This window comes from Haliotis rufescens, unplaced genomic scaffold (assembly GCF_023055435.1).
Source record: "Haliotis rufescens isolate VD_foot unplaced genomic scaffold, xgHalRufe1.0.p SCAF_11, whole genome shotgun sequence".
Lineage (NCBI taxonomy): Eukaryota > Metazoa > Mollusca > Gastropoda > Lepetellida > Haliotidae > Haliotis > Haliotis rufescens.
The window spans coordinates 14,002,170-14,022,851 of record NW_025963791.1 but is presented as its reverse complement, the minus strand read 5'-3'; the positions used below and the strand labels follow the sequence as shown (position 1 = coordinate 14,022,851).

General features: G+C 39.7%; 1 protein-coding gene across 1 annotated transcript; it reads left to right on the top strand.

Annotated features, from left to right (window-relative positions):
* The first annotated feature begins 442 nt into the window (after positions 1-442).
* Positions 443-19,743, top strand: LOC124110646 (toll-like receptor 4). Its single transcript, XM_046469972.2, has 2 exons — positions 443-739; positions 16,734-19,743. The coding sequence occupies exons 1-2, from the start codon at positions 685-687 to the stop codon at positions 19,391-19,393; spliced, it is 2,715 nt and encodes a 904-aa protein (XP_046325928.2). The 5' UTR covers positions 443-684; the 3' UTR covers positions 19,394-19,743.
* The last annotated feature ends 939 nt before the right edge of the window (positions 19,744-20,682 follow it).

Below are 20,682 nucleotides of genomic sequence, written 5' to 3'. Positions count from 1 at the left end.
TATAAAAAGCACTCCTAGTATGCCCAAAGTATGTATTTATCTTTTGGTTACTAGTGAAGAACGTATTTCTAAGTTTGGCATTATGGCCCTTATGATCTCCCTATAGTTTCTGGGCACAGAGCGGGCTACGTAACTTCCGTTACCTCATTAGTCGCCATGAATATGCAGATGATCTAGTTCAGGTCGATAGAGAAAGTTTACTTGGGGAACTGCGGGTTCGTTGGCCATTGATAGATGGGGGTAAGGCAATATTACAACAGATGCCAGAAATATGTATCAACGGATTAATAACTCCTTACTTACAGCAGACGGAACATTCCGAGGAAATTGAAATTGTTTACGAAGTCAGCAGTTCCTGGTTACTGATTTGCATTAATAGACAGCCGCTAAGAGGCGTGTCCCGCGTGAACTACCGGAAATCACAAATGCCGCGATATACGATGAATGCCGCGGTACCATGGGGTCCGAGTATACCTATTTTTGAGAAATTGACAGGAAGTTGATACGTGTAACATCGTGAACAGCATATTTTTACATGATGCATCTGTTTAGGTTATGAAACTTGATAAATGAATCAATATTACCGATTTGATACTGAACCCAGACTGAAGGGGTGACTGTATTAAAATACAAGGAAGTTGCAAGCTAAAAACAAATAACCTTTAGTACGGGCTTCGTTTCCGGATGGAATCATATTTGCATCCAACCACACGACCAAGAGCATGGGCCCTGACTCAAGGTAGGTTTCAGACAGCGGATTTTGTATGGTGCATGCCTACTGTATGGTTGTCAGTATTGGTGCTAAGTATACACTAAATTGTCTGCATGATAATAAATGCTCCAAACCATTTCCATTATCGTAATAATACATAAAGGTGACAAAACCATTTCCATAATCATATGAAATATCTTCTAAAAGCAGGGTCCATTGTACGATTCCAGCTATATCATAAGCATGGGTTTATAATCACTATCAATTAGTGATGATACCAGGTGTTCGCGAAAAGGCGAGCGTATCATGCCCCACCGGTGACACCCGTCCCCAATACACGCAAAGGCAAGTCAAGTATTCACATGACCTAACTATGGTTAGTAAATATATAGAGGATTCATCACGAGTGTTTTTTAATATTGGAAATATCAACCGAGTCTTAGTTAATCGGTATTCGCCGAGCCTTTGGCGAGTCTTAGTTAATCGGTATGTACCGAGCCTTTCACATTTTTGCTTCCAAATTAAGGAATAATTGCATTAAACATTAACATCAGCAACTTGTCGAAATCTTACGTGCGTATTCTCACTCGTGCGTAGTGATACATGTTTTCCATAGCCATGTAAACCAAAATAAACAATTCGCTGAGAAAAAAAGTTCCTCGGATTATTTTAAACAAAATACTTGAACAGACTTTGGCAGAATAATTGAAACTTTAATAACGGTAACAACAACGATTCTGTGTAATCTGATTATATTTCTGGTGTAACTTCACTTATAATATATAGTTTCAAATCAAACCGCTCTCTCTTCCGGTTAGCTAATTTGCATATATAATTTGCATACTTATGTCATTGGGGTATGACATGCATGTTTTTATGTCATAAGCTTATGTCATGGATAAATGCTTTAGTTAAATGATAAAGAGTCTTAGCCGAGTGTGTTTTGTAAATAGCCTGCAACCTCGGGGTATCGCGGTACTTGTCATGTACGCTAAACGGAACAAAATGCACTCATTACCCTTTATATTATGATTATTCGTGTTCTCTATATCAGATATCGTTTATTTTATCTAACAATGCATATTTTACTGATGAAAGTTCATTATTTACATTAGTAGCTCCGAGTAAAAGCCGGGCCTCGCGCTCTGTTTGACAAGGGAGAGAACTCCATCGTATCGCGGTACAGAGAAAAGTTGTGTATGGAGGTCCGAATTGGACAAAAAGAGGACATAATTCTACCAACCACTTGGTATGATCATGCCAGACATCAGTGATTTGTCCAGACAAGTGCAAAGACAGCACAAGTAAAATTCTAAATGTGTTATCAGTAATAGGTATTCAATGCATATTTTTCGAAAAGTAAGAGAAAAATATTTTTATAAGTCAACAACAAATTATCAGAAATGATATTTTAAGATTGTTAGATGTAAGTGCGCCGACATGTGCCTAAGATCATAAAATGGACAATCTTTGGTAACATCTAATTTATTGTTGTCTCACGCCAGAGCTGTGAATAATTCTGTTCATTGAACAATTGGAATTCAGGAAGTTATCAATAATTGTTTTACTTATCATAAGATAAGATAAGTTGTTTACAACATAATATTATGATGTCAGGACGTACTACAGTCAAAACCATATATTTTAAAATCAATTTAATGACAGACTATGATTTCCAAGTCCCGATTATCAAATCAATGAGGTATCAGTTTCACCACATGTGCACAGACCGCCTATACTTATATATATATTTTTCATAACTATTCTCCAGTTAAATTCCTATCCTCTTATCAAAAAATCTGTGAGAGTGATCATCATCAACGAAACTCATTCTCGTCAAAGAATACAGAACCAATGAAGAATCAGATGCATACATTTATTGCCATGCTTCATTCATCACGAAGTAGATTTACATACATTTGTGCATAGCACTTAAACTGTAATAATGATTTTTACCATTGTCATATTATATTATAAATATTAACCATAATATGGATTTCCGAATATATAAACGACTCCAACGTTGATATTTCAGACAAAAACAAAGTCAGCTGTCTTTTAACGTTCAGGGGAAAAGGGTTTGCTTTCACAATTGAACATTTGTTTTCACCAAAGGACAATCAAATCAAGCCAAAAACGCGAAAAATACACATATATGGTTAGCGACCGTCATTATACAGCGAGGGGGGAAATTCGTCTGCTCTAACTGCCTTCACAAAAACATTCCAGCCCTTAATTACCGAGGCAGCTGTGACGTAGTAGCATTACATTCGCTGCGTTTGCAGCATATAAGATGTGTAATCTGTGGAGTAACTAAAGTAATATTACGGCTGAAATCTTACTTGCATGGTTGTTTTAATAGAAAACTTACGTTTTAAAAACACAATTGTTCTTATATAATGTTTTTAGGTTTGGTTTATAAATACAAGAGAAGATTTTTTATACATATAAAACTGATCGAAAATACAGCTGAACAATAGAAAAATCAAAATAGGAGTTGTGAATAGTGACAAATTTTAATTACATCCCCGTGTCATAAATTATTGATTGATTCCGTCAAACAACTGTCAAACCATTTATTGCCATGTACGTACATGTACACAGGAAGTCGGCGCTGTCGGAGGCTCCAGGTAAATAAACATCGTGGTTTTATGACGGGAGATCAGAAGAACCGTGAACCAGCGGCATGCGACGTAATTACATCTAAAGGTGGTACACGGACGTATATACGTCTTTGGGTGGTAGAACCAGGGTATTGTCTCTTGGACTGGCTAATTGACCGTACATATAATTGGTAAATATATTCGTTTTGACACCCGTGTTTCATGCGCATCCCGGCTCATAAGCAGAATACAGACAAATGAGACCCCGTGATCAGCGGAGCGTGAACACCATGGATGCCGCCTTTCGGGCGTACCGAACAGTCAAGCTGCGATCTCGGAACTGAATCCAATTGCAAGCGGAGACAAGATTACTTCCCTTACCCAAACATGATCGTTGCTCAGAAATGTTCAAATCTATCTTCAGTAAATCATGAAATTAATGCGAGCATGACATTTATGCGAAAAATGCGATCGTCAGTCCCTCTGATTATTTTAATATGTTTCATTTCATCATGATAAAAAAAGTTAGTCACTTATAAGGTTACCACGTTGAAAATGGAAACGATCGTTAACAAAAACAACAAAATGTATTCTCTCATCACTCAGCCTAACAGTGATATAACTGCAAATTAAACAATCAAGTTCGCTAAAGTATTACACATGGTGGGTGGAGGACCAGGGGCACTTTGAGTTTGACAGGTGTCATCAACTGGTCAAGTAACATCACGGTTTGTATATTTACGTTGATTGGACAGTCTAGACTGGCGCCAACTAATCATCACTGGACAAAATATCCATTCCAAACAATCCAAAACTTGGAAATACCACCATTCCAAATGGAAATATGACCATTCCAAAATTTGTCAAGGTCATATTTCCAAGCTTGGATTTGTTTGGATACAACATGTCATAATCATTACTGTTAAACGTTGTACAACTTTTGACCTTATGTGAGATTAGTAATGACATGAAAGTAAATAATTAAGAGTATTTTGGCGCTATTTACCACGAAAAGACTGTGGCTACTCTTTATATTTAATTTCCTTTCTTCCTTGTCTATAATCATATGACATTGACTATGAACTTTGAACAATGAAACAAATATTTTGTTTTCCCATAACGACTAACGATTGTCGTAGAACAAAGACCGTTTCGAGAATATAGAGGGAGTCATTATTATAATTTGAACTAATATACATATGTACATAATAGTACTAGGTATAAATGAACTTTGATAAGTGTTCGTACAAGAATATGAATTTCGAATTATCTCGGAATTATGCGCAACACATAGGGCTGGAAAATTTACAATTGGTCTGGAACTATCTGACGGTAATTCAAAACAGGGAACAAGATTTCGTCAAATGAATCATTGAACCAGGAATGCAACGATTTAAATGCTGACAAAATGAATAAACATATCTGGAACAGAGTAGACTGTTCATGCGGACAATTATATGCTACGTCTATTGCCAATGAAGTTTATCACCCCATGTTATAGCATTTGTTTCATATAAAAGATAGAAGCCAAATAAATTAGTTGTTATGAATTAGCTTTACCTCTGTGATATATCACGCAACTGAATATCAAATAACCAATTACAGTAATTAACCTATACATGGGCCATGTATGCAGTGAGTTCTTTATACAGAGAAAAGTGAAATTCAACAGTTGGCAATAGTTGATCATTTCAAAGCGTAAACAACCACCATAAGAGCTTTATTGTGATTTGCACAGTATTTGTTATGGTTGAATAGTACAACTTTCGGTGAAAATATCATCCCTGAAGCCTAACATGACCCAAAAATGATTGATGTACACAAACAGTTAATGTACATATGAGGGAAATTCATTTCTCTTTAATTTTGTACTTGACCACTGAATAGGCAATTATTATACAGTCATTCATATCAGCAACGAATGACTTTTACCAATGTTGAACGCAGAGGGTAATGTGTTTTTATTGCGTATTCCAATGGGACTATGATCAACATTCAAGGCCATTGTCCCTCGACAAATCATCAGTAGCTTGTAGCGCACACAATAACTTAGTCTTCACCTGTATGTACCTTGTTTGTGAGTGTGATTGAAATGTGTTGTGGGTGGTTCACCACTTAAAGTGAGATCAAGGCGATGTTAATAACGTATGCTATCCCATGTTCTACGTTTGAAATATCAACAAAAATAACAGAGATTATCCGTACTATTGAGACCCGTGAAGATCAGATGTGAAGATTAAGGTGTCTTGCAACATCGCGTTGACTTGATCCTGCTTCAAGAATTCCAATTGATCGAAGACGCTCATTTTCGGACAGGCGTGGCATTTCGCAATGTTGAATAATTGCGTAATTTTGTTGTTTTTCTGAGTGGTTGTCAGCACGATGCTAAACAATGCATATGGAATCCCGTTCACGCACATGTTTTCATACCCATTTTTGGGTAGTGAAATGCATGGGGCTTGCATAAAAGTCATCTTTTGCATGGAATGCATACTTTTCTGTAGCAGTTGCGATTTTGTGGCTTGATTCCTTACATGTACTACAATATTGAAAACAAAACTTTACTTGTTTGAAAAATACACTGATATATTGGTGTGACAGGAACTTTTGTTGTTGAGTATACTATTCACAACTGTTATATTTTTTAATTGGGACCGCCTCCGTGGTCTAGTGGTAGAGCGTTCGCCCGGAGAGCGGACCGTTCGGGGATTCCCAGCCGCGTCAAATCAAACTTCGTTAAAAGATGGTACTTGTTGTTACCCTGTCTGGCGCTCGGCATTATGGGTCTAAAACAAGGACTGGTCGGCTTGGAGTATATTGTGTCTGAGTGGGGTATTCATGTTAAACTGCGGCATGGTATCTCAGTGGGATAGCACTATAAAGCGACATCAGTCCGGACTAGTACAAGCAGCCACACACACACACGTGCAAGCACGTCGCAATATAAGTGCAATAATATTGGACGTGCAAGCAAACCCTATTTCAACTCACCTTTTAAAGTGTCTACTTAATAGTCGTTTAACGTCCATAAAATTACCATCAAACAATTCACTTCATTGACAAGGATACGCAACTTGGTCGTTATGTGATGTCCGCAGCAAAACATTATTGAATTCCTTGTGAGGCTCCAAACGTTTCTAATCGCTGCCGTGGTCTATTGGTAGAGCTTCCGCCCGGAGAGCGGATGGGACGGGGTTCGATCCCCGGACGCGTCATACCAAAAGACGTTATTATAAGATAGTACTTGTTGTTACCTTGCCTTACTCTTTGGGGCTAAAACAAAGACAGGTCGTCTCAGAGTCAGTATACTGTGTCTGAGTTGGGTATTGATGTTCAACTGTGGCATGGTATATAGGTGGGTTAGCATTATAAAATATAAGGACTTGTACGAAAAGCCACACACACAAACACGCGATAATTTAACGCGACATTTAACCCTATTTCACATCACCTCACCTCAAAACTTTTCTGTCAACACTCATATGTCCTTCCAAACAGAATGCATCAGTTGTTTTACTAAGAGTCAGATTAGTCCATTTCCACATACAAGCTGATGTAACCGGAAACAAACCTTCAGCTACACAACCAAGTCTCGCAACAGCCACCACCACCACCCTACCTCTCCCCCAACCCTCCCTCCGGCTACACAACCAAGTCTCGCAACAACCCCCATCACCCTACCTCTCCCCCTCTACCCACCACCCTCCCTCCGGCTACATAACCAAGTATCGCAACAACCACCACCACCCTACCTCTCCCCCTCTACCCACCATCCTCCCTCCAGCTACACAACCAAGTCTCGCAACAACAACCACCACCCTACCTCTTCCCCTCTACCCACCATCCTCCCTCCAGCTACACAACCAAGTCTCGCAACAACAACCACCACCCTACCTCTTCCCCTCTACCCACCATCCTCCCTCCAACTACACAACCAAGTCTCGCAACAACAACCACCCTACCTCTCCCCCTCTACCCCCCACCCTCCCTCCGGCTACACAACAAAGTCTCGCAACAACCACCACCCTACCTCTCCCCCTCTACCCCCCACCCATGCTCCAGCTACATAACCAAGTCTCGCAACAACCACCACCACCCTACCTCTCCCCCTCTACCCCCAACCCTCCCTCCGGCTACACAACCAAGTCTCGCAACAACAACCACCATCCTACCTCTCCCCCGCTACCCACCACCCTCCCTCCAGCTACACAACCAAGTCTCGCAACAACCACAACCACCCTACCTCTCCCCCTCTACCCCCCACCCTCCCTCCAGCTACACAACAAAGTCTCGCAACAACCACCACCACCCTACCTCTCCCCCAACCCTCCCTCCAGTTACACAACCAAGTCTCGCAACAACCACCACCACCCTACCTCTCCCCCTCTACCCCCACCCTCGCTCCAGCTACATAACCAAGTCTCGCAACAACCACCACCACCCTACCTCTCCCCCTCTACCCCCCACCCTCCCTCCGGCTACACAACCAGGTCTCGCAACAACCACAACCACCCTACCTCTCCCCCCACCCTCCCTCCAGCTACACAACCAAGTCTCGCAACAACCACCACCACCCTACCTCTCCCCCACCCTCCCTCCAGTTACACAACCAAGTCTCGCAACAACCACCACCACCCTACCTCTCCCCCACCCTCCCTCCAGCTACACAACCAAGTCTCGCAACAACAACCACCACCCTACCTCTCCCCCTCTACGCACCACCCGCGTAGTAGCCTCTTGCATTGAATATGTGAAATACGTGAGTGATTTAATGTGTTATTTTAAACCACAACCTGCAATAGTCCAGCTATATGGCGACGATCTGTTGATAGAAACTGGATCAGGCCAATCTAAGTGATATTTATGTTCAAATATAATAGTGTCCAGCCATCAGTCGTCGTTTACAGTGCATTAATCTACAAGACAATGAAGCGATTTCCCGTTATTCCCGGTGTATTGAAGACGCGAAATGAGATAGTGTGTTGCGTACGGGTGTACTAAGCAATAGTTCCAAATGTCATTTCTTCAAATATTCAGCGAAAAGGCTGATTTAGCAAGGGTGAAATGTCCCTTTGGTCGTTTACTGGCTACGTTTCAACGGAAGTTCCGTCAATATTCAGGAATGTATGTGTCACAGTTGTCAAAAATTCAATTTTTAATATTTCACAATAATACACAACAAACATCCCGCTACATGAATACATGCAACAAACATACAAGACACAGGCCTCACATCGACACCCTGGATTTATAACACAATGGACGAGCAGGGGTGAGACTTCCCTTTGGTCGTCTTCTGGCAACGTTTCAATGATCATTTGTTTCCGTTGCATTCAGTACCATCTGCGTCGATGTTGTTAAACATTGAATCTTCCGCACATAACTCTTGACACACGCGAGGTTGATGACTAACAGATCCCCATCCTTCCTTGGGAAAAAGGGGAGGTGTGATCCCTGACCTCCAAGTTTCAATGTGCCATGTCCGGAGTTCGAGTGATTATTCACAACTCTTTCTGCGCAGTACTTCTCTCAAAACAAGGAAGGAGATTTGACAGTGTTGAAAATAAATCAGCAGATCAGATGAAACATGTCACGAATGAATAGCCTTGCTGTGGCTAAACAATTTGTAAGTTAAACAATTCCGGAAACTTTGATATGTAAACAGCAAATATAATTTAATTTAATGTCATCTTAAGATGTTAGTTTAATCCTGCTTATCTTGTGGATACCATAAAAATAAATCAAAGTTTATTTTGAGCTGGCATGAATATCATAAAATACTTACTAGTAAGTCTATCCTCATAACTTTCTCTATTCCACCATGCGTCTGGTCCCATACAAAATATTCTTCATGAATACTGTAAATCGAGAAAATTAATGCAATGATGAGTCACCACATTAATGCGAGTGTCCACCCCTGGCCTAGAATACGTCAGGAACTTTATTAGAGTAGCCTTGTACATAGCACCCAGACTGTAGACTCAAAATTCCATAAAGGAGTTCTGGCTGACGTTCGACCGAATAATATCATTTGCTATCTTCACAAACTTAACTTCCATTAGTGTATGTGAAAAGTTCATATGTTCATAGGCTTCTTCACCGAGTGTACACTGTAGTGGACGTTTTCAGTTAAGGATTAGTATTATATCTTGAAATAATTAGGATATTATTGTCATTGTTATTCCTTCAGATTATTACAAACAATGCTATCATTCTGATTTGAAATAATGACATAAATTGTTACCGCTCATCTTCCCATATAATTTAAACAAGGTTGGGTTCATGACAAACATATTTAAATATAAACAACAACTATACTTACTTATACTAAATTTGATACCTTATTATTTAAAGAAAATACCTGTGAATATCCGGGTTGGAATACGTTCCAAGCAACCCATGCTGGTCATAATCGGCGACTAACGGGATCGGGTGGTCAGACTCACTGACTTGATACATATCCTAATCGATGCTCATGGTGTCAATCACTGCATTGTGTGGTCCAGACTCGATTGTTTACAGACCACCGTTATATAGCCGGAATATTGCTGAGTGTGGCGTTCAACAACAATCAAACGAAAATATTATTCAACACCCTCCGACATTTAAACTACACATAGTATAATCAGAGAATAGAATAGACTATATTTTATGGTCTCTGGTGTAATATAATGATTCGAATGCCTGTAACGGGTATTGTTTAAGAAGGAAATATTAGCGGATTTGTCCTCTTGATCAGATATGCGCTTCAGTAGTGGTTTTGTATATCTCCAGGTTGGTGTTTACAGTGTAGCTCTAATTACTTGTTGATAATTCAACAAGCAAAATAAAACAAAACTATTCTACCATGGCGAAAGGTGAGGTGAGGGTTAACGTGGCCTTCAAGATTATTGCTCTTATATGGCGACCTGAATGCCGCACGTGCATGTATGTGTGTGGCTGCTTGTATAGTCCGGAGATTTTAGAGTGCCAGTCGACTGAGATACCATGCCACATCATGAATACCCCACTCAAAAACAGTGTACTCCGAGCGCACCAGTCTTTATTTTAGCCCCTTAATGCCGAGCGTCAGGCAGGGTAACAACAAGTACCAGCTTTTAACGTATTCTGGTATGACGAGGCCGGGGATCGAACCACCGACCTTCCTCTCTCCGGGCGGACCTTCTACCACTGGAGCACGGAGGCTGTCGATCGCATTTTTCGCATAAATGTCATGCTCGCATTAATTTTATGATTTACTGAAGATAGATTTGAACATTTCTGAGCAACGATCATGTTTGGGTAAGGGAAGTAAATCTTGTCTCCGCTTGCAATTGGATTCAATCGGGCGAGCAGTTCCGAGATCGCAGCTTGACTGTTACGGCCGAAAGGCGGCATCCATGTTGTTCACGCTCCGCTGATCACGGGGCCTAAATTGTCTGTATTCTGCTTATGAGCCGGGATGCGCATGAAACACGGGTGTCAAAACGAATATATTTACCAATTATATGTACGGTCAACTAGCCAGTCCAAGAGACAATACCCTGGTTCTACCACCTTTAGGTGTAATTACGTCGCATGCCCCTGGTTCACGGTTCGTCTGATCTCCCGTCATAAAACCACGATGTTTATTTACCTGGAGCCTCAGACAGCGCCGACTTCCTGTGTACATGTACGTACATGGCAATAAATGGTTTGACAGTTGTTTGACGGAATCAATCAATAATTATTATTGACAGAGTGATGTTATTTAATTTTGTCACTATTCACAACTCCTATTTTGATTTTCTATTGTTCAGCTGTATTTTCGATCAGTTTTATATGTATAAAAAATCTTCTCTAGTATTTATAAACCAAACCTAAAAACATTATATAAGAACAATTGTGTTTTTAAAACGTAAGTTTTCTATTAAAACAACCACGCAAGTAAGATTTCAGCCGTAATATTACTTTATTTACTCCACAGATTACACATCTTATATGCTGCAAACGCAGCGAATGTAATGCTACTACGTCACAGCTGCCTCGGTAATTAAGGGCTGGAATGTTTTTGTGAAGGCGGTTAGAGCAGACGAATTTCCCCCCTCGCTGTATAATGACGGCCGCTAACCATATATATATATATGCATTTTTCGCGTTTTGGGCTTGATTTGATTGTCCTTTGGTGAAAACAAATGTTCAATTGTGAAAGCAAACCCCTTTCCCCTGAACGTTAAAAGACAGGAGACTTTGTTTTTGTCTGAAATATCAACGTTGGAGTCGTTTATATATTCGGAAATCCATATTATGGTAATTATTTATTAAATGCATTTCCTGTTTTGTATATATGTATATAATATTATGTTAATATGGACAATGGTAAAATTCATTATCACAGTTTAAGTGCTATTCACGAATGTATGTAAATCTACTTCGTGATGAATGAAGCATGGCAATAAATGTATGCATCTGATTCTTCATTTGTTCTGTATTCTTTGATGAGAATGAGTTTCGTTAATGATGATCACTCTCACAGATTTTTTGATAAGAGGATAGGACTTTAACTGGAGAATAGTTATGAAAAATATATATATAAGTATAGGCTGTCTGTGCACATGTGGTGAAACTGATACCTCATTGATTTGCTAATCGGGACTTGGAAATCATAGTCTGTCATTAAATTGATTTTAAAATATATGGTTTTGACTGTAGTACGTCCTGACATCATAATATTATGTTGTAAACAACTTATCTTATCTTATGATAAGTAAAACAATTATTGATAACTTCCTGAATTCCAATTGTTCAATGAACAGAATTATTCACAGCTCTGGCGTGAGACAACAATAAATTAGATGTTACCAAAGATTGTCCATGTTATGATCTTAGGCACATGTCGGCGCACTTATATGTGAGCCGTCTAGACGACTGTCTGTTTTGTAAATAAATGGCAGCTGCCATCCAGCCGAATACTTAATTTTTGAGACCTATAAGTGTCTTGTCGAGTCAATATCTCTCTCTACATATCACTAATTAGATCAAAACTAGACTACGGCTGCGCCATATACAACACCCTAAACAACTCTCTACCTAAAAAACTTGACTCAATACAATATCAGGCTTTCAAACTAATTACACGCACCCAACATGGCACCTCCCACACCTCACTTCAGGCCTTAACAGGAGAAATGCCACTAAGTCTACGCTGGGAACAGCTAAGTTTTAAATTTCTGGGCCGCGTCCCAATCAAACCCTCTCATCCAAAACTTAATAAACAAAAACATCAGCCCCCAAAAACCAAACTCTAGCTCGTAAACACCCCTTACTTACCCCAATATCCCAAAGAATAACAAACTACCTAAATGAACACCAAATTAAAAATCTTAAACAAAACTGCAAACAATCAAATATCTTCACCCCTATACTTAAAATACCCAAAATAGACACAACACTAGCTAGCCAAATAAATAAACAAACCGACCCAAACATAGCTAAAACTACCACACTAGCATACATACACGAAAATTGGCCAAATTGGTGTCACATTTACACGGACGGATCCTCAGATCTGACCTCCAAACACACAGGTTTCGGAGTCCATACCACACAACCAACTAAAACCACACAATCCTTCCGACTCCCAAACAACCAATCAATATTCACGGCAGAACTAATGGGCATGGCCTCAGCCCTCCATAATCAAAAACCACAAAAAAATCCTAATACTTACCGACTCCCTAAGTGGACTGCAAGCCCTCCAAAACAAAAATACCAAAAACCGACCTAAATTAATAAATCAAATACTTAAAAGCTCCAACGACCTAACTAAGGCAGGCAAACAAATAACCTTCTTGTGGATACCCGCCCACGTAGGAATATACGGTAATGAAAACGCCGATAAAGCAGCTAAACTATCCCTCAAAATCCCGGAAATAAGCTTAAACTTACCCATCTCAAAATCAGAAATTAAAAGTGTAAACAAGCAAAAAATCACAAAAAATAGCATAGCCTATATCTAAACTCAAATAGCCAAATCAAAAAAGTGCTCAGCAAACCACTAACCAAACCAAAACTTCTCCATCCATCAAAAAAAATCGACAGAGTAATCACTAAACTCCAAACAGGACACACCGACCTAAATAACCACCTAAAAAAATAAAAAAACACACTACAGGTTACTGCCCACACTGCAAACAACCAGAAACCCCAGAACACGCACTCATCCACTGCACACACTACCTAACACATCGAACCGCATTACAAACCACCCTCAATCTAAACAAGGCTCTCACTCTAGAAGCAATACTTAACCCACAAAATAAACTAGAAAACTTCAAGGCCTTAGGCGTTTTCTTAATCAAAACGGAACTAATAAAACGCATCTAAAAACACAATAACCTACCAAATCAAAATCACATAAACAAACAAACATCCACCATACCCAGCTCCCTTAGTTCTCCTCCCAAACTCCATCGGCATCTATTCCAAATCTCAAAATTCACAAATTCTATATAAGCAACCCCTAATCCCCCAGTCTACTCTGTTCCAGATATGTTTATTCATTTTGTCAGCATTTAAATCGTTGCATTCCTGGCTCAATGATTCATTTGACGAAATCTTGTTCCCTGTTTTGAATTACCGTCAGATAGTTCCAGTCCAATTATAAAATTTCCAGCCCTATGTGTTGCGCATAATTCCGAGATAATTCGAAGTATATTCTTGTACGAACACTTATCAAAATTCATTTATACCTAGTACTATTATGTACATATGTATATTAGTTCAAATTATAATAATGAGGCCCTCTATATTCTCGAAACGGTCTTTGTTCTATGACAACCGTAAGTCGGTATGGGAAAACAAAATATTTGTTTAATTGTTCAAAGTTCATAGTCAATGTCATATGATTATAGACAAGGAAGATAGGAAATTAAATATAAAGAGTAGCCACTTTAAATGACAGAAATTCTTTTAGTTAAATTTGCTCATGATTTGGTCTTTTCGTGGTACATAGTGCCAAAATACTCTTAATTATTTACTTTCATGTCATTACTAATCTCACATAAGGTCAAAAGTTGTACAACGTTTAACATATATGATTATGACATGTTGTATCCAAATATTTCCAAACATTTCCAAACAAATCCAAACAAATCCAAACAAATCCAAGCTTGGAAATATGACCTTGCCAAATATTGGAATGGTCATATTTCCAATTGGAATGGTGGCATTTCCAAGTTTTGGATTTTTTGGAATGGATGATATTTTGTCCAGTGAATGATGCTAGAAGTAAGTATCAACGCATTAATAACTCCTTACTTACAGCTGACGGAACATTCCGAGGAAATTGAAATTGTTTACGAAGTGAGCACTTCCTGGTTACTGATGTGCATTAATAGACATCCGCTAAGAGGCGTGTCCCGCGTGAACTATCGGAAATCACAAATGCCGCGATACGATGAATGCCGCGGTACCACGGGATCCGAGTACTATACATGAAATAGGAATAAAACATATGTACTTTGCGCGCCAGAGGGTAGCATAATGAAAATTAAAAAATAATTTACTTTTTATTTTTCACAGGGTAATGATCTCTTTTCCATGTGATATCATTCTTAAAATCATCGATGTTTAAGACGCATATTTACCAAGAAACTTAAGACACTGCGTGTGACTACAATGTTTCATCCGTCTTCCCGAGGCAAGGGAGTTAACTGACTATAATTGTCCAGTTTCCACCCTTGCCGAACTCTCTGGAATTTCTGGGCTCGATCGATGCGTCACCAGTGGCTATTACGAGTTATGGCTATTCTATATTCCTCCTATTGACCAGTCAGATTCCATTTCTCACCTCACTTGCATTTGCTTCAAATAAAATAACAGCGCCCAGTCGATAATCAAGATCTATATTGTAATAAAACGGGTCTTACCCTGCGAAGTGTATCAACTCACTTGAGCACCTTGATTAAAAACATAAAACAATTTGCAAAATATCTGTCGACGCCCGGTTGGCGGCACACAGGCTTTGCAAATTTTGCAAACGACCGAAATCTGCAGGTTGAAATCAAGATGTTTACGAACCGGATGTCAAGTTCGTTACACGATTTTGATTGGACTATGCATAGTCTCATTAATCCAGCCAAAATGCAACTGCATAGCAGCCTAATACGGCAAGGGTGGAAACTGGACTTTTATAGCCTCGGGAAGATGTGTTTCATCGAACCGCCTCATATATTTAATAGTGCCAAATGATTCACTGCCATGTTTGTCTCCAGAGACCATGCAGGCTTATGGGGAACATCAGAAAATAATATATTGATCAAACAGATATTGCATCGAAGTATGGAGGTTAAAAGTAGTTTCTGTTGGCCGACCACATTTGCATATTTATCGGAAGTTTGTTGGATTGGTTTAGGTGTGCCAGAACCATATGATCGTGGGTTCGAAAACCAGATGTGTTCCTAGGTTTGTCAGCATCATACCCGAGGTCGTTGGGTGAGGTGAGGTGAAATGGGGTTTAACGTCGCGTCCAAGATTATTGCACTTATATAGCGACGTGCATGTACGTGTGTGTGTGTGGCTGCTTGAACTTGTCCGGACTGATGCCGATTTATAGTGCTAGCCCACTGAGATACCATGCCGCAGTTTAACATAAATACCCCACTCAGACACAGTATACTGACTCCGAGCCGACCAGTCCTTGTTTAAGCCCCTTAATGCTGAGCGCCAGACAGGGTAACAACAAGTACCATCTTTTAACGTCTTTTGGTATGACGCGGCCAGGGATTGAACCCCGGACCTTCCGCTCTTCGGGCGGACGCTCTACCACAAGACCACGGAGGCGGTTCGAGGTCGTTGGGTGTATTGCTGACAGCGCAATGGTATATGTGTCCGGCGTGAAACCAGACTAAAGTCCTCGACAATTGAAATAGAATCCTGAAACATCGCGACTATTAATCAATAAAGATAGATGCAAGTGTGCTGATAAGTGCTGATACGTGTGCTGAAGACAATCCACCCCGGAGATAAGGAATATATATTACTCACACAAATGACAAACATTGCAAAGCGTGCTTTTCAAGAAATATCCATTTTGCTTGCAATAAACATCATCATTCAGTTTTGATCACGTGGTAACAATCAGAGTAATAATATGAGTAAGGTGACTATTATCTTCTTTGTTTGTTTGTTTGTTTGTTGTTTAACGCCGCACTCAGCAATATTCCAGTTGTATGACGGCAGTCTGTAAATAATCGAGTCTGGACCAGACAATCCAGTTATTGATACCATGAGCATTGGTTGGGTTGCTGAAGATCTACTCTGACCCGGATCTTCACGGGTAGACTATTATCTACACCATAACGTCATAACCATTATAAAGAAGCTGATTATTACTAGTTGATGTTGATACAAATGCTTGCGCACTGATTAGTAATTGAAGTAATATCTTTTAATTGCAGATAGTACTACTATGAATACGATTTTTCTCTTGGTTTTCACACTGGCCCTGAAAGCCACATCGACCATGAGCAACAACGAAGTTGATGAGAATGAAAGTTGTGACCGTCGCTGTCACTGTTGGCATGACAACAACAACTATGGTAGGGACATGAACATAGCCAACTGTTCAGGCCGGAACATATCTTCACTACAGCATCTCATCCTTCCTACAAACACCAATGTGATCCTTCTGGAATGTAACAACGTCAGTAAATTGGGAAATGACGACTTTACACCATATCATAATCTGACCCATTTAGATTTGGGCACTAACGAGATATCGATTGTGGAAGAGAGAGTGTTTGGACAACTGTACCAACTGGTTTTCCTTAACTTAGAAACAAATCATATTGCTTTACATGTTTTGTGCCAAATACCACAATTATTCCAAGACCTTGTCAGCTTGAAGATTTTGAAATTGAACGGAAATTCCTTTGGAAATGGAAGTACCAGTGTACATTCTGATAAAAAGAAAACCCCGAACATGTACCCTGATGTTTTTCACTGGCTTGTTTCGCTGGAGACCTTATTCATAGACGGAATCACCAACGCAACTTTTGGTTTAGGATTCTCTAACCTCACCAAGTTTACCAGCCTTATAATGTCTGGCGATAATGGACAATGTACCATAGGGAACCTTCATAATACATCCTTTGAACATGTACAATACCTAACATACTTGGATATATCAAACTGTTCTATAACTGACATTGAGGCTGACACGTTTTCACATATGCCAAACATTCAAACCCTGAACATATCCTACAACATGCATCTTGGATTCACAAAATTAGGTCAAGCTTTATACGGCCTTCAGTCATCTAACATTAGCGTCCTGGTAGCGAACAGAATCGCCCAAATGAATCCGAAATGTGTCGTGATCAAACAAGAGGATGTGCAATATCTGAACAACACGTCCCTAATACGACTCTATGTGGATGACAACAGTATCATGAACATCGAGCGAGGCGTGCTGCGTCTCTTGCCAAACACTCTGAGCTTCATCTCTGCACAACGGCATAAACTTGGTTATGGGGCTTACTTCCAGGAACTGAAATATCTCACAGGCTTAAAGTATTTGCACCTCAGTGGAGTGTCTTACCATATAGATGTGCCCATTCGAGATATGTTGGAGGTACAGTTTTCTGATGACGTCATTGGAGATACAGCGGACATGTACAACTCCAACGGGAACGGCATCCATCCAATGTCTTGGGTTTATGAAATACGGCCTTATATATATCCGTATACCACAACGCCTAATTTAGTGTTAACAAATTTAACACTACCCCCAAACCTGATAAAGGTTCATTCGAACTTTACGCAACTAACCAGCACTCTTGCATCAATAAGAATTCAAGCTGAGAGTTTACAACACGTGGATCTATCCAGCAATTTCTTTCAGTTTTATGACGGGTCTTTGACGGGATATGACAATGTAACCTTTTTAGACTTATCCAACAACCTTGCTCGTTGGCTGTCTCCAGATCTGTTTCAACACTGTGTTTCCTTAGAAGTGCTAAATTTATCGTACAACTTCTTCAAATGGGACATATACAATGATACGGGTGGAAAGATTTTCAGAAATCTGTTTCGCTTGAAGCAACTTCACCTCGCATCAAATGGTCTAGAGCAGGTAAGAGGGATGGTATTTCGTAATCTGACATCGCTTGAAATTCTTAATCTATCTAATAATTTGTTGTACAACTTTTCCCCTGAACTGGGACATCTAAAGAAGTTGAAACAGATAGATTGTTCAAACAATCAGATTCACTGGCTTATGTCAGATGTTCGAAGACAAATAAATGCTTTGAAATTAGTCTCCCCGAACCTGACGTTGAACCTGAGTCGGAACCCATTAAGGTGTTCGTGTGGGAATTTAGAGACTTTGAGCTGGCTGCTTGATTCGGGAGTGACCCGCGATGATATGTATGGGTATTATTGTTTGCAGAATGATCGTAAAAGATACATTAAAAATAAAGACGAGTTTCAAGATCTTATAAGCGAACTAGAGAACAAATGCTTCTCAGCTTTAGATGTATCCCTTGGCGCCTCTGCTGGAATCCTTTTCTTCTTCTGTGTCGTGATTGTTGGGTTGGTTCGAAGATACAGGTGGAAGTTACGCTATCTCTTCTACTCTGCCAGACTTAAGTATAAAAGTGACCACAATACTCCAGATGATGGGTACTTCATGCATGATGCTTTTGTCTCCTACGCTGATGAAGACCGTGCATTTGTCGTCAATGACATGCGATGTCACATGGAAGTTAATGATGGAATAAACCTCAACATCCACCAACGTGACTTCATGCCAGGAGAGCCTATTGCTTCAAACATCATTGGCGCCATCAAGAATAGCAGGAGGACTGTGGTGGTTCTGTCCCAGAACTTCCTCAACAGTTACTGGTGCACGTACGAACTGCGCATGGCCCAGATGGAGAGCATCAGTAGTGGGAGGGACATTCTCATCATCATCATGTTCGAACCCGTGCCTGCCAAGAACATCCCGCCCGAAATTTTGAAACTGTTGCATACAGATTCTTACATAGCCTACCCCAGCGATGAGGAAGACAGGGAGGAGTTCTGGAGATGCTTGTGTCAGAGTGTCCGACCACAGTGACGGGACCATCTTACCTCGCATGTATCGAGATGGAATATATGAAGTTTGTATGTGTAACGCTGCATATATATATATATCCTACCATTAAGTCCGGGTATATATCTAATATATATTTATATATTCAAATAGTGTATATAACGAAACCATTCAGTCACTAAATTTACCTTCGGATATATCACAGTCGAATGCGTGTACATATTGTGTATTACGAAGCCATTTGTTATTTATAATTAATCTCGGATTTTACCCAAGACGGATCTTCATATCCTTAGTGGTGTGTGTATAAACATTTCAAATAATTCATTAATATAGAATACTAAACGAGCTCCCGTGTAATACCAATTTTATGAAACGAGTGAATAGTTGTGGTATCTGACGAGCGAAAGCGAGTCAGATACTACAACTATTCACGAGTTTCATAAAATTGGTTTTACACGGGAGCGAGTTTAGTATTTTATTTATTACTTGCCGTTTATAACGTTTTTAGAATTATACTGTTGAGTGTGAATAGGCTGACACCTACACGGTCCACGGCATAGTCCAATTGAGTTTAACAGAAAAATACTTCAAACACGTCAAAAAAAATTTGAAACGTATGAATTTAATACCATACAACGGTACACCTTTAGAATTCAGGCGTCCGTTCCACAAAATTATCGTAGGGCTAATCGCAACTCACATACTTTAACTTAGACTAACGACTGTCGTTGCGCTACAATACGATCGCCTTGTGGAACGGGCTTTGCACCTCAAAGTTTACAATGACGTCACAATACCCGATGACGTAAATTGTGGAATTTTGTTGCAAGGTCCATCGGCGAAACAATGCCATGTGACGTCAGCCTAGCAACAAGGTTGCTGGGGTCATCGAGTGTGCATAAGCTCCTCTCAGTGATCTTTCAACTCCATACGCAATGTCGTTGAATAAGCCAAGGGATGTTGAGAGCTTTCAATATTTGTTCGTGAAACGTGTTCCGAGAGTACATAAGCATGCGTTTTGGTATTACATGTTTGTTTATTAAACGGGTGATCTCTTCATGGGCAAGTAATAATACTGTTTATCATCCAAAACTGGCTTCCACATGATATATCGCTTGGGTGATATCAAGCGATATCTACATTGCAGATATCAATACAATAAAATTGCATCACAATTCTTTGCATACCATTATGACGTCATTGTTACATGAAGTCACAATCAAATGACATCACTAATGGCTCTGCTACTACACTGAAGACACTGCTTATTACTGTCTACAAACTGAAGAAGTTGAATGATGTTGGATGAT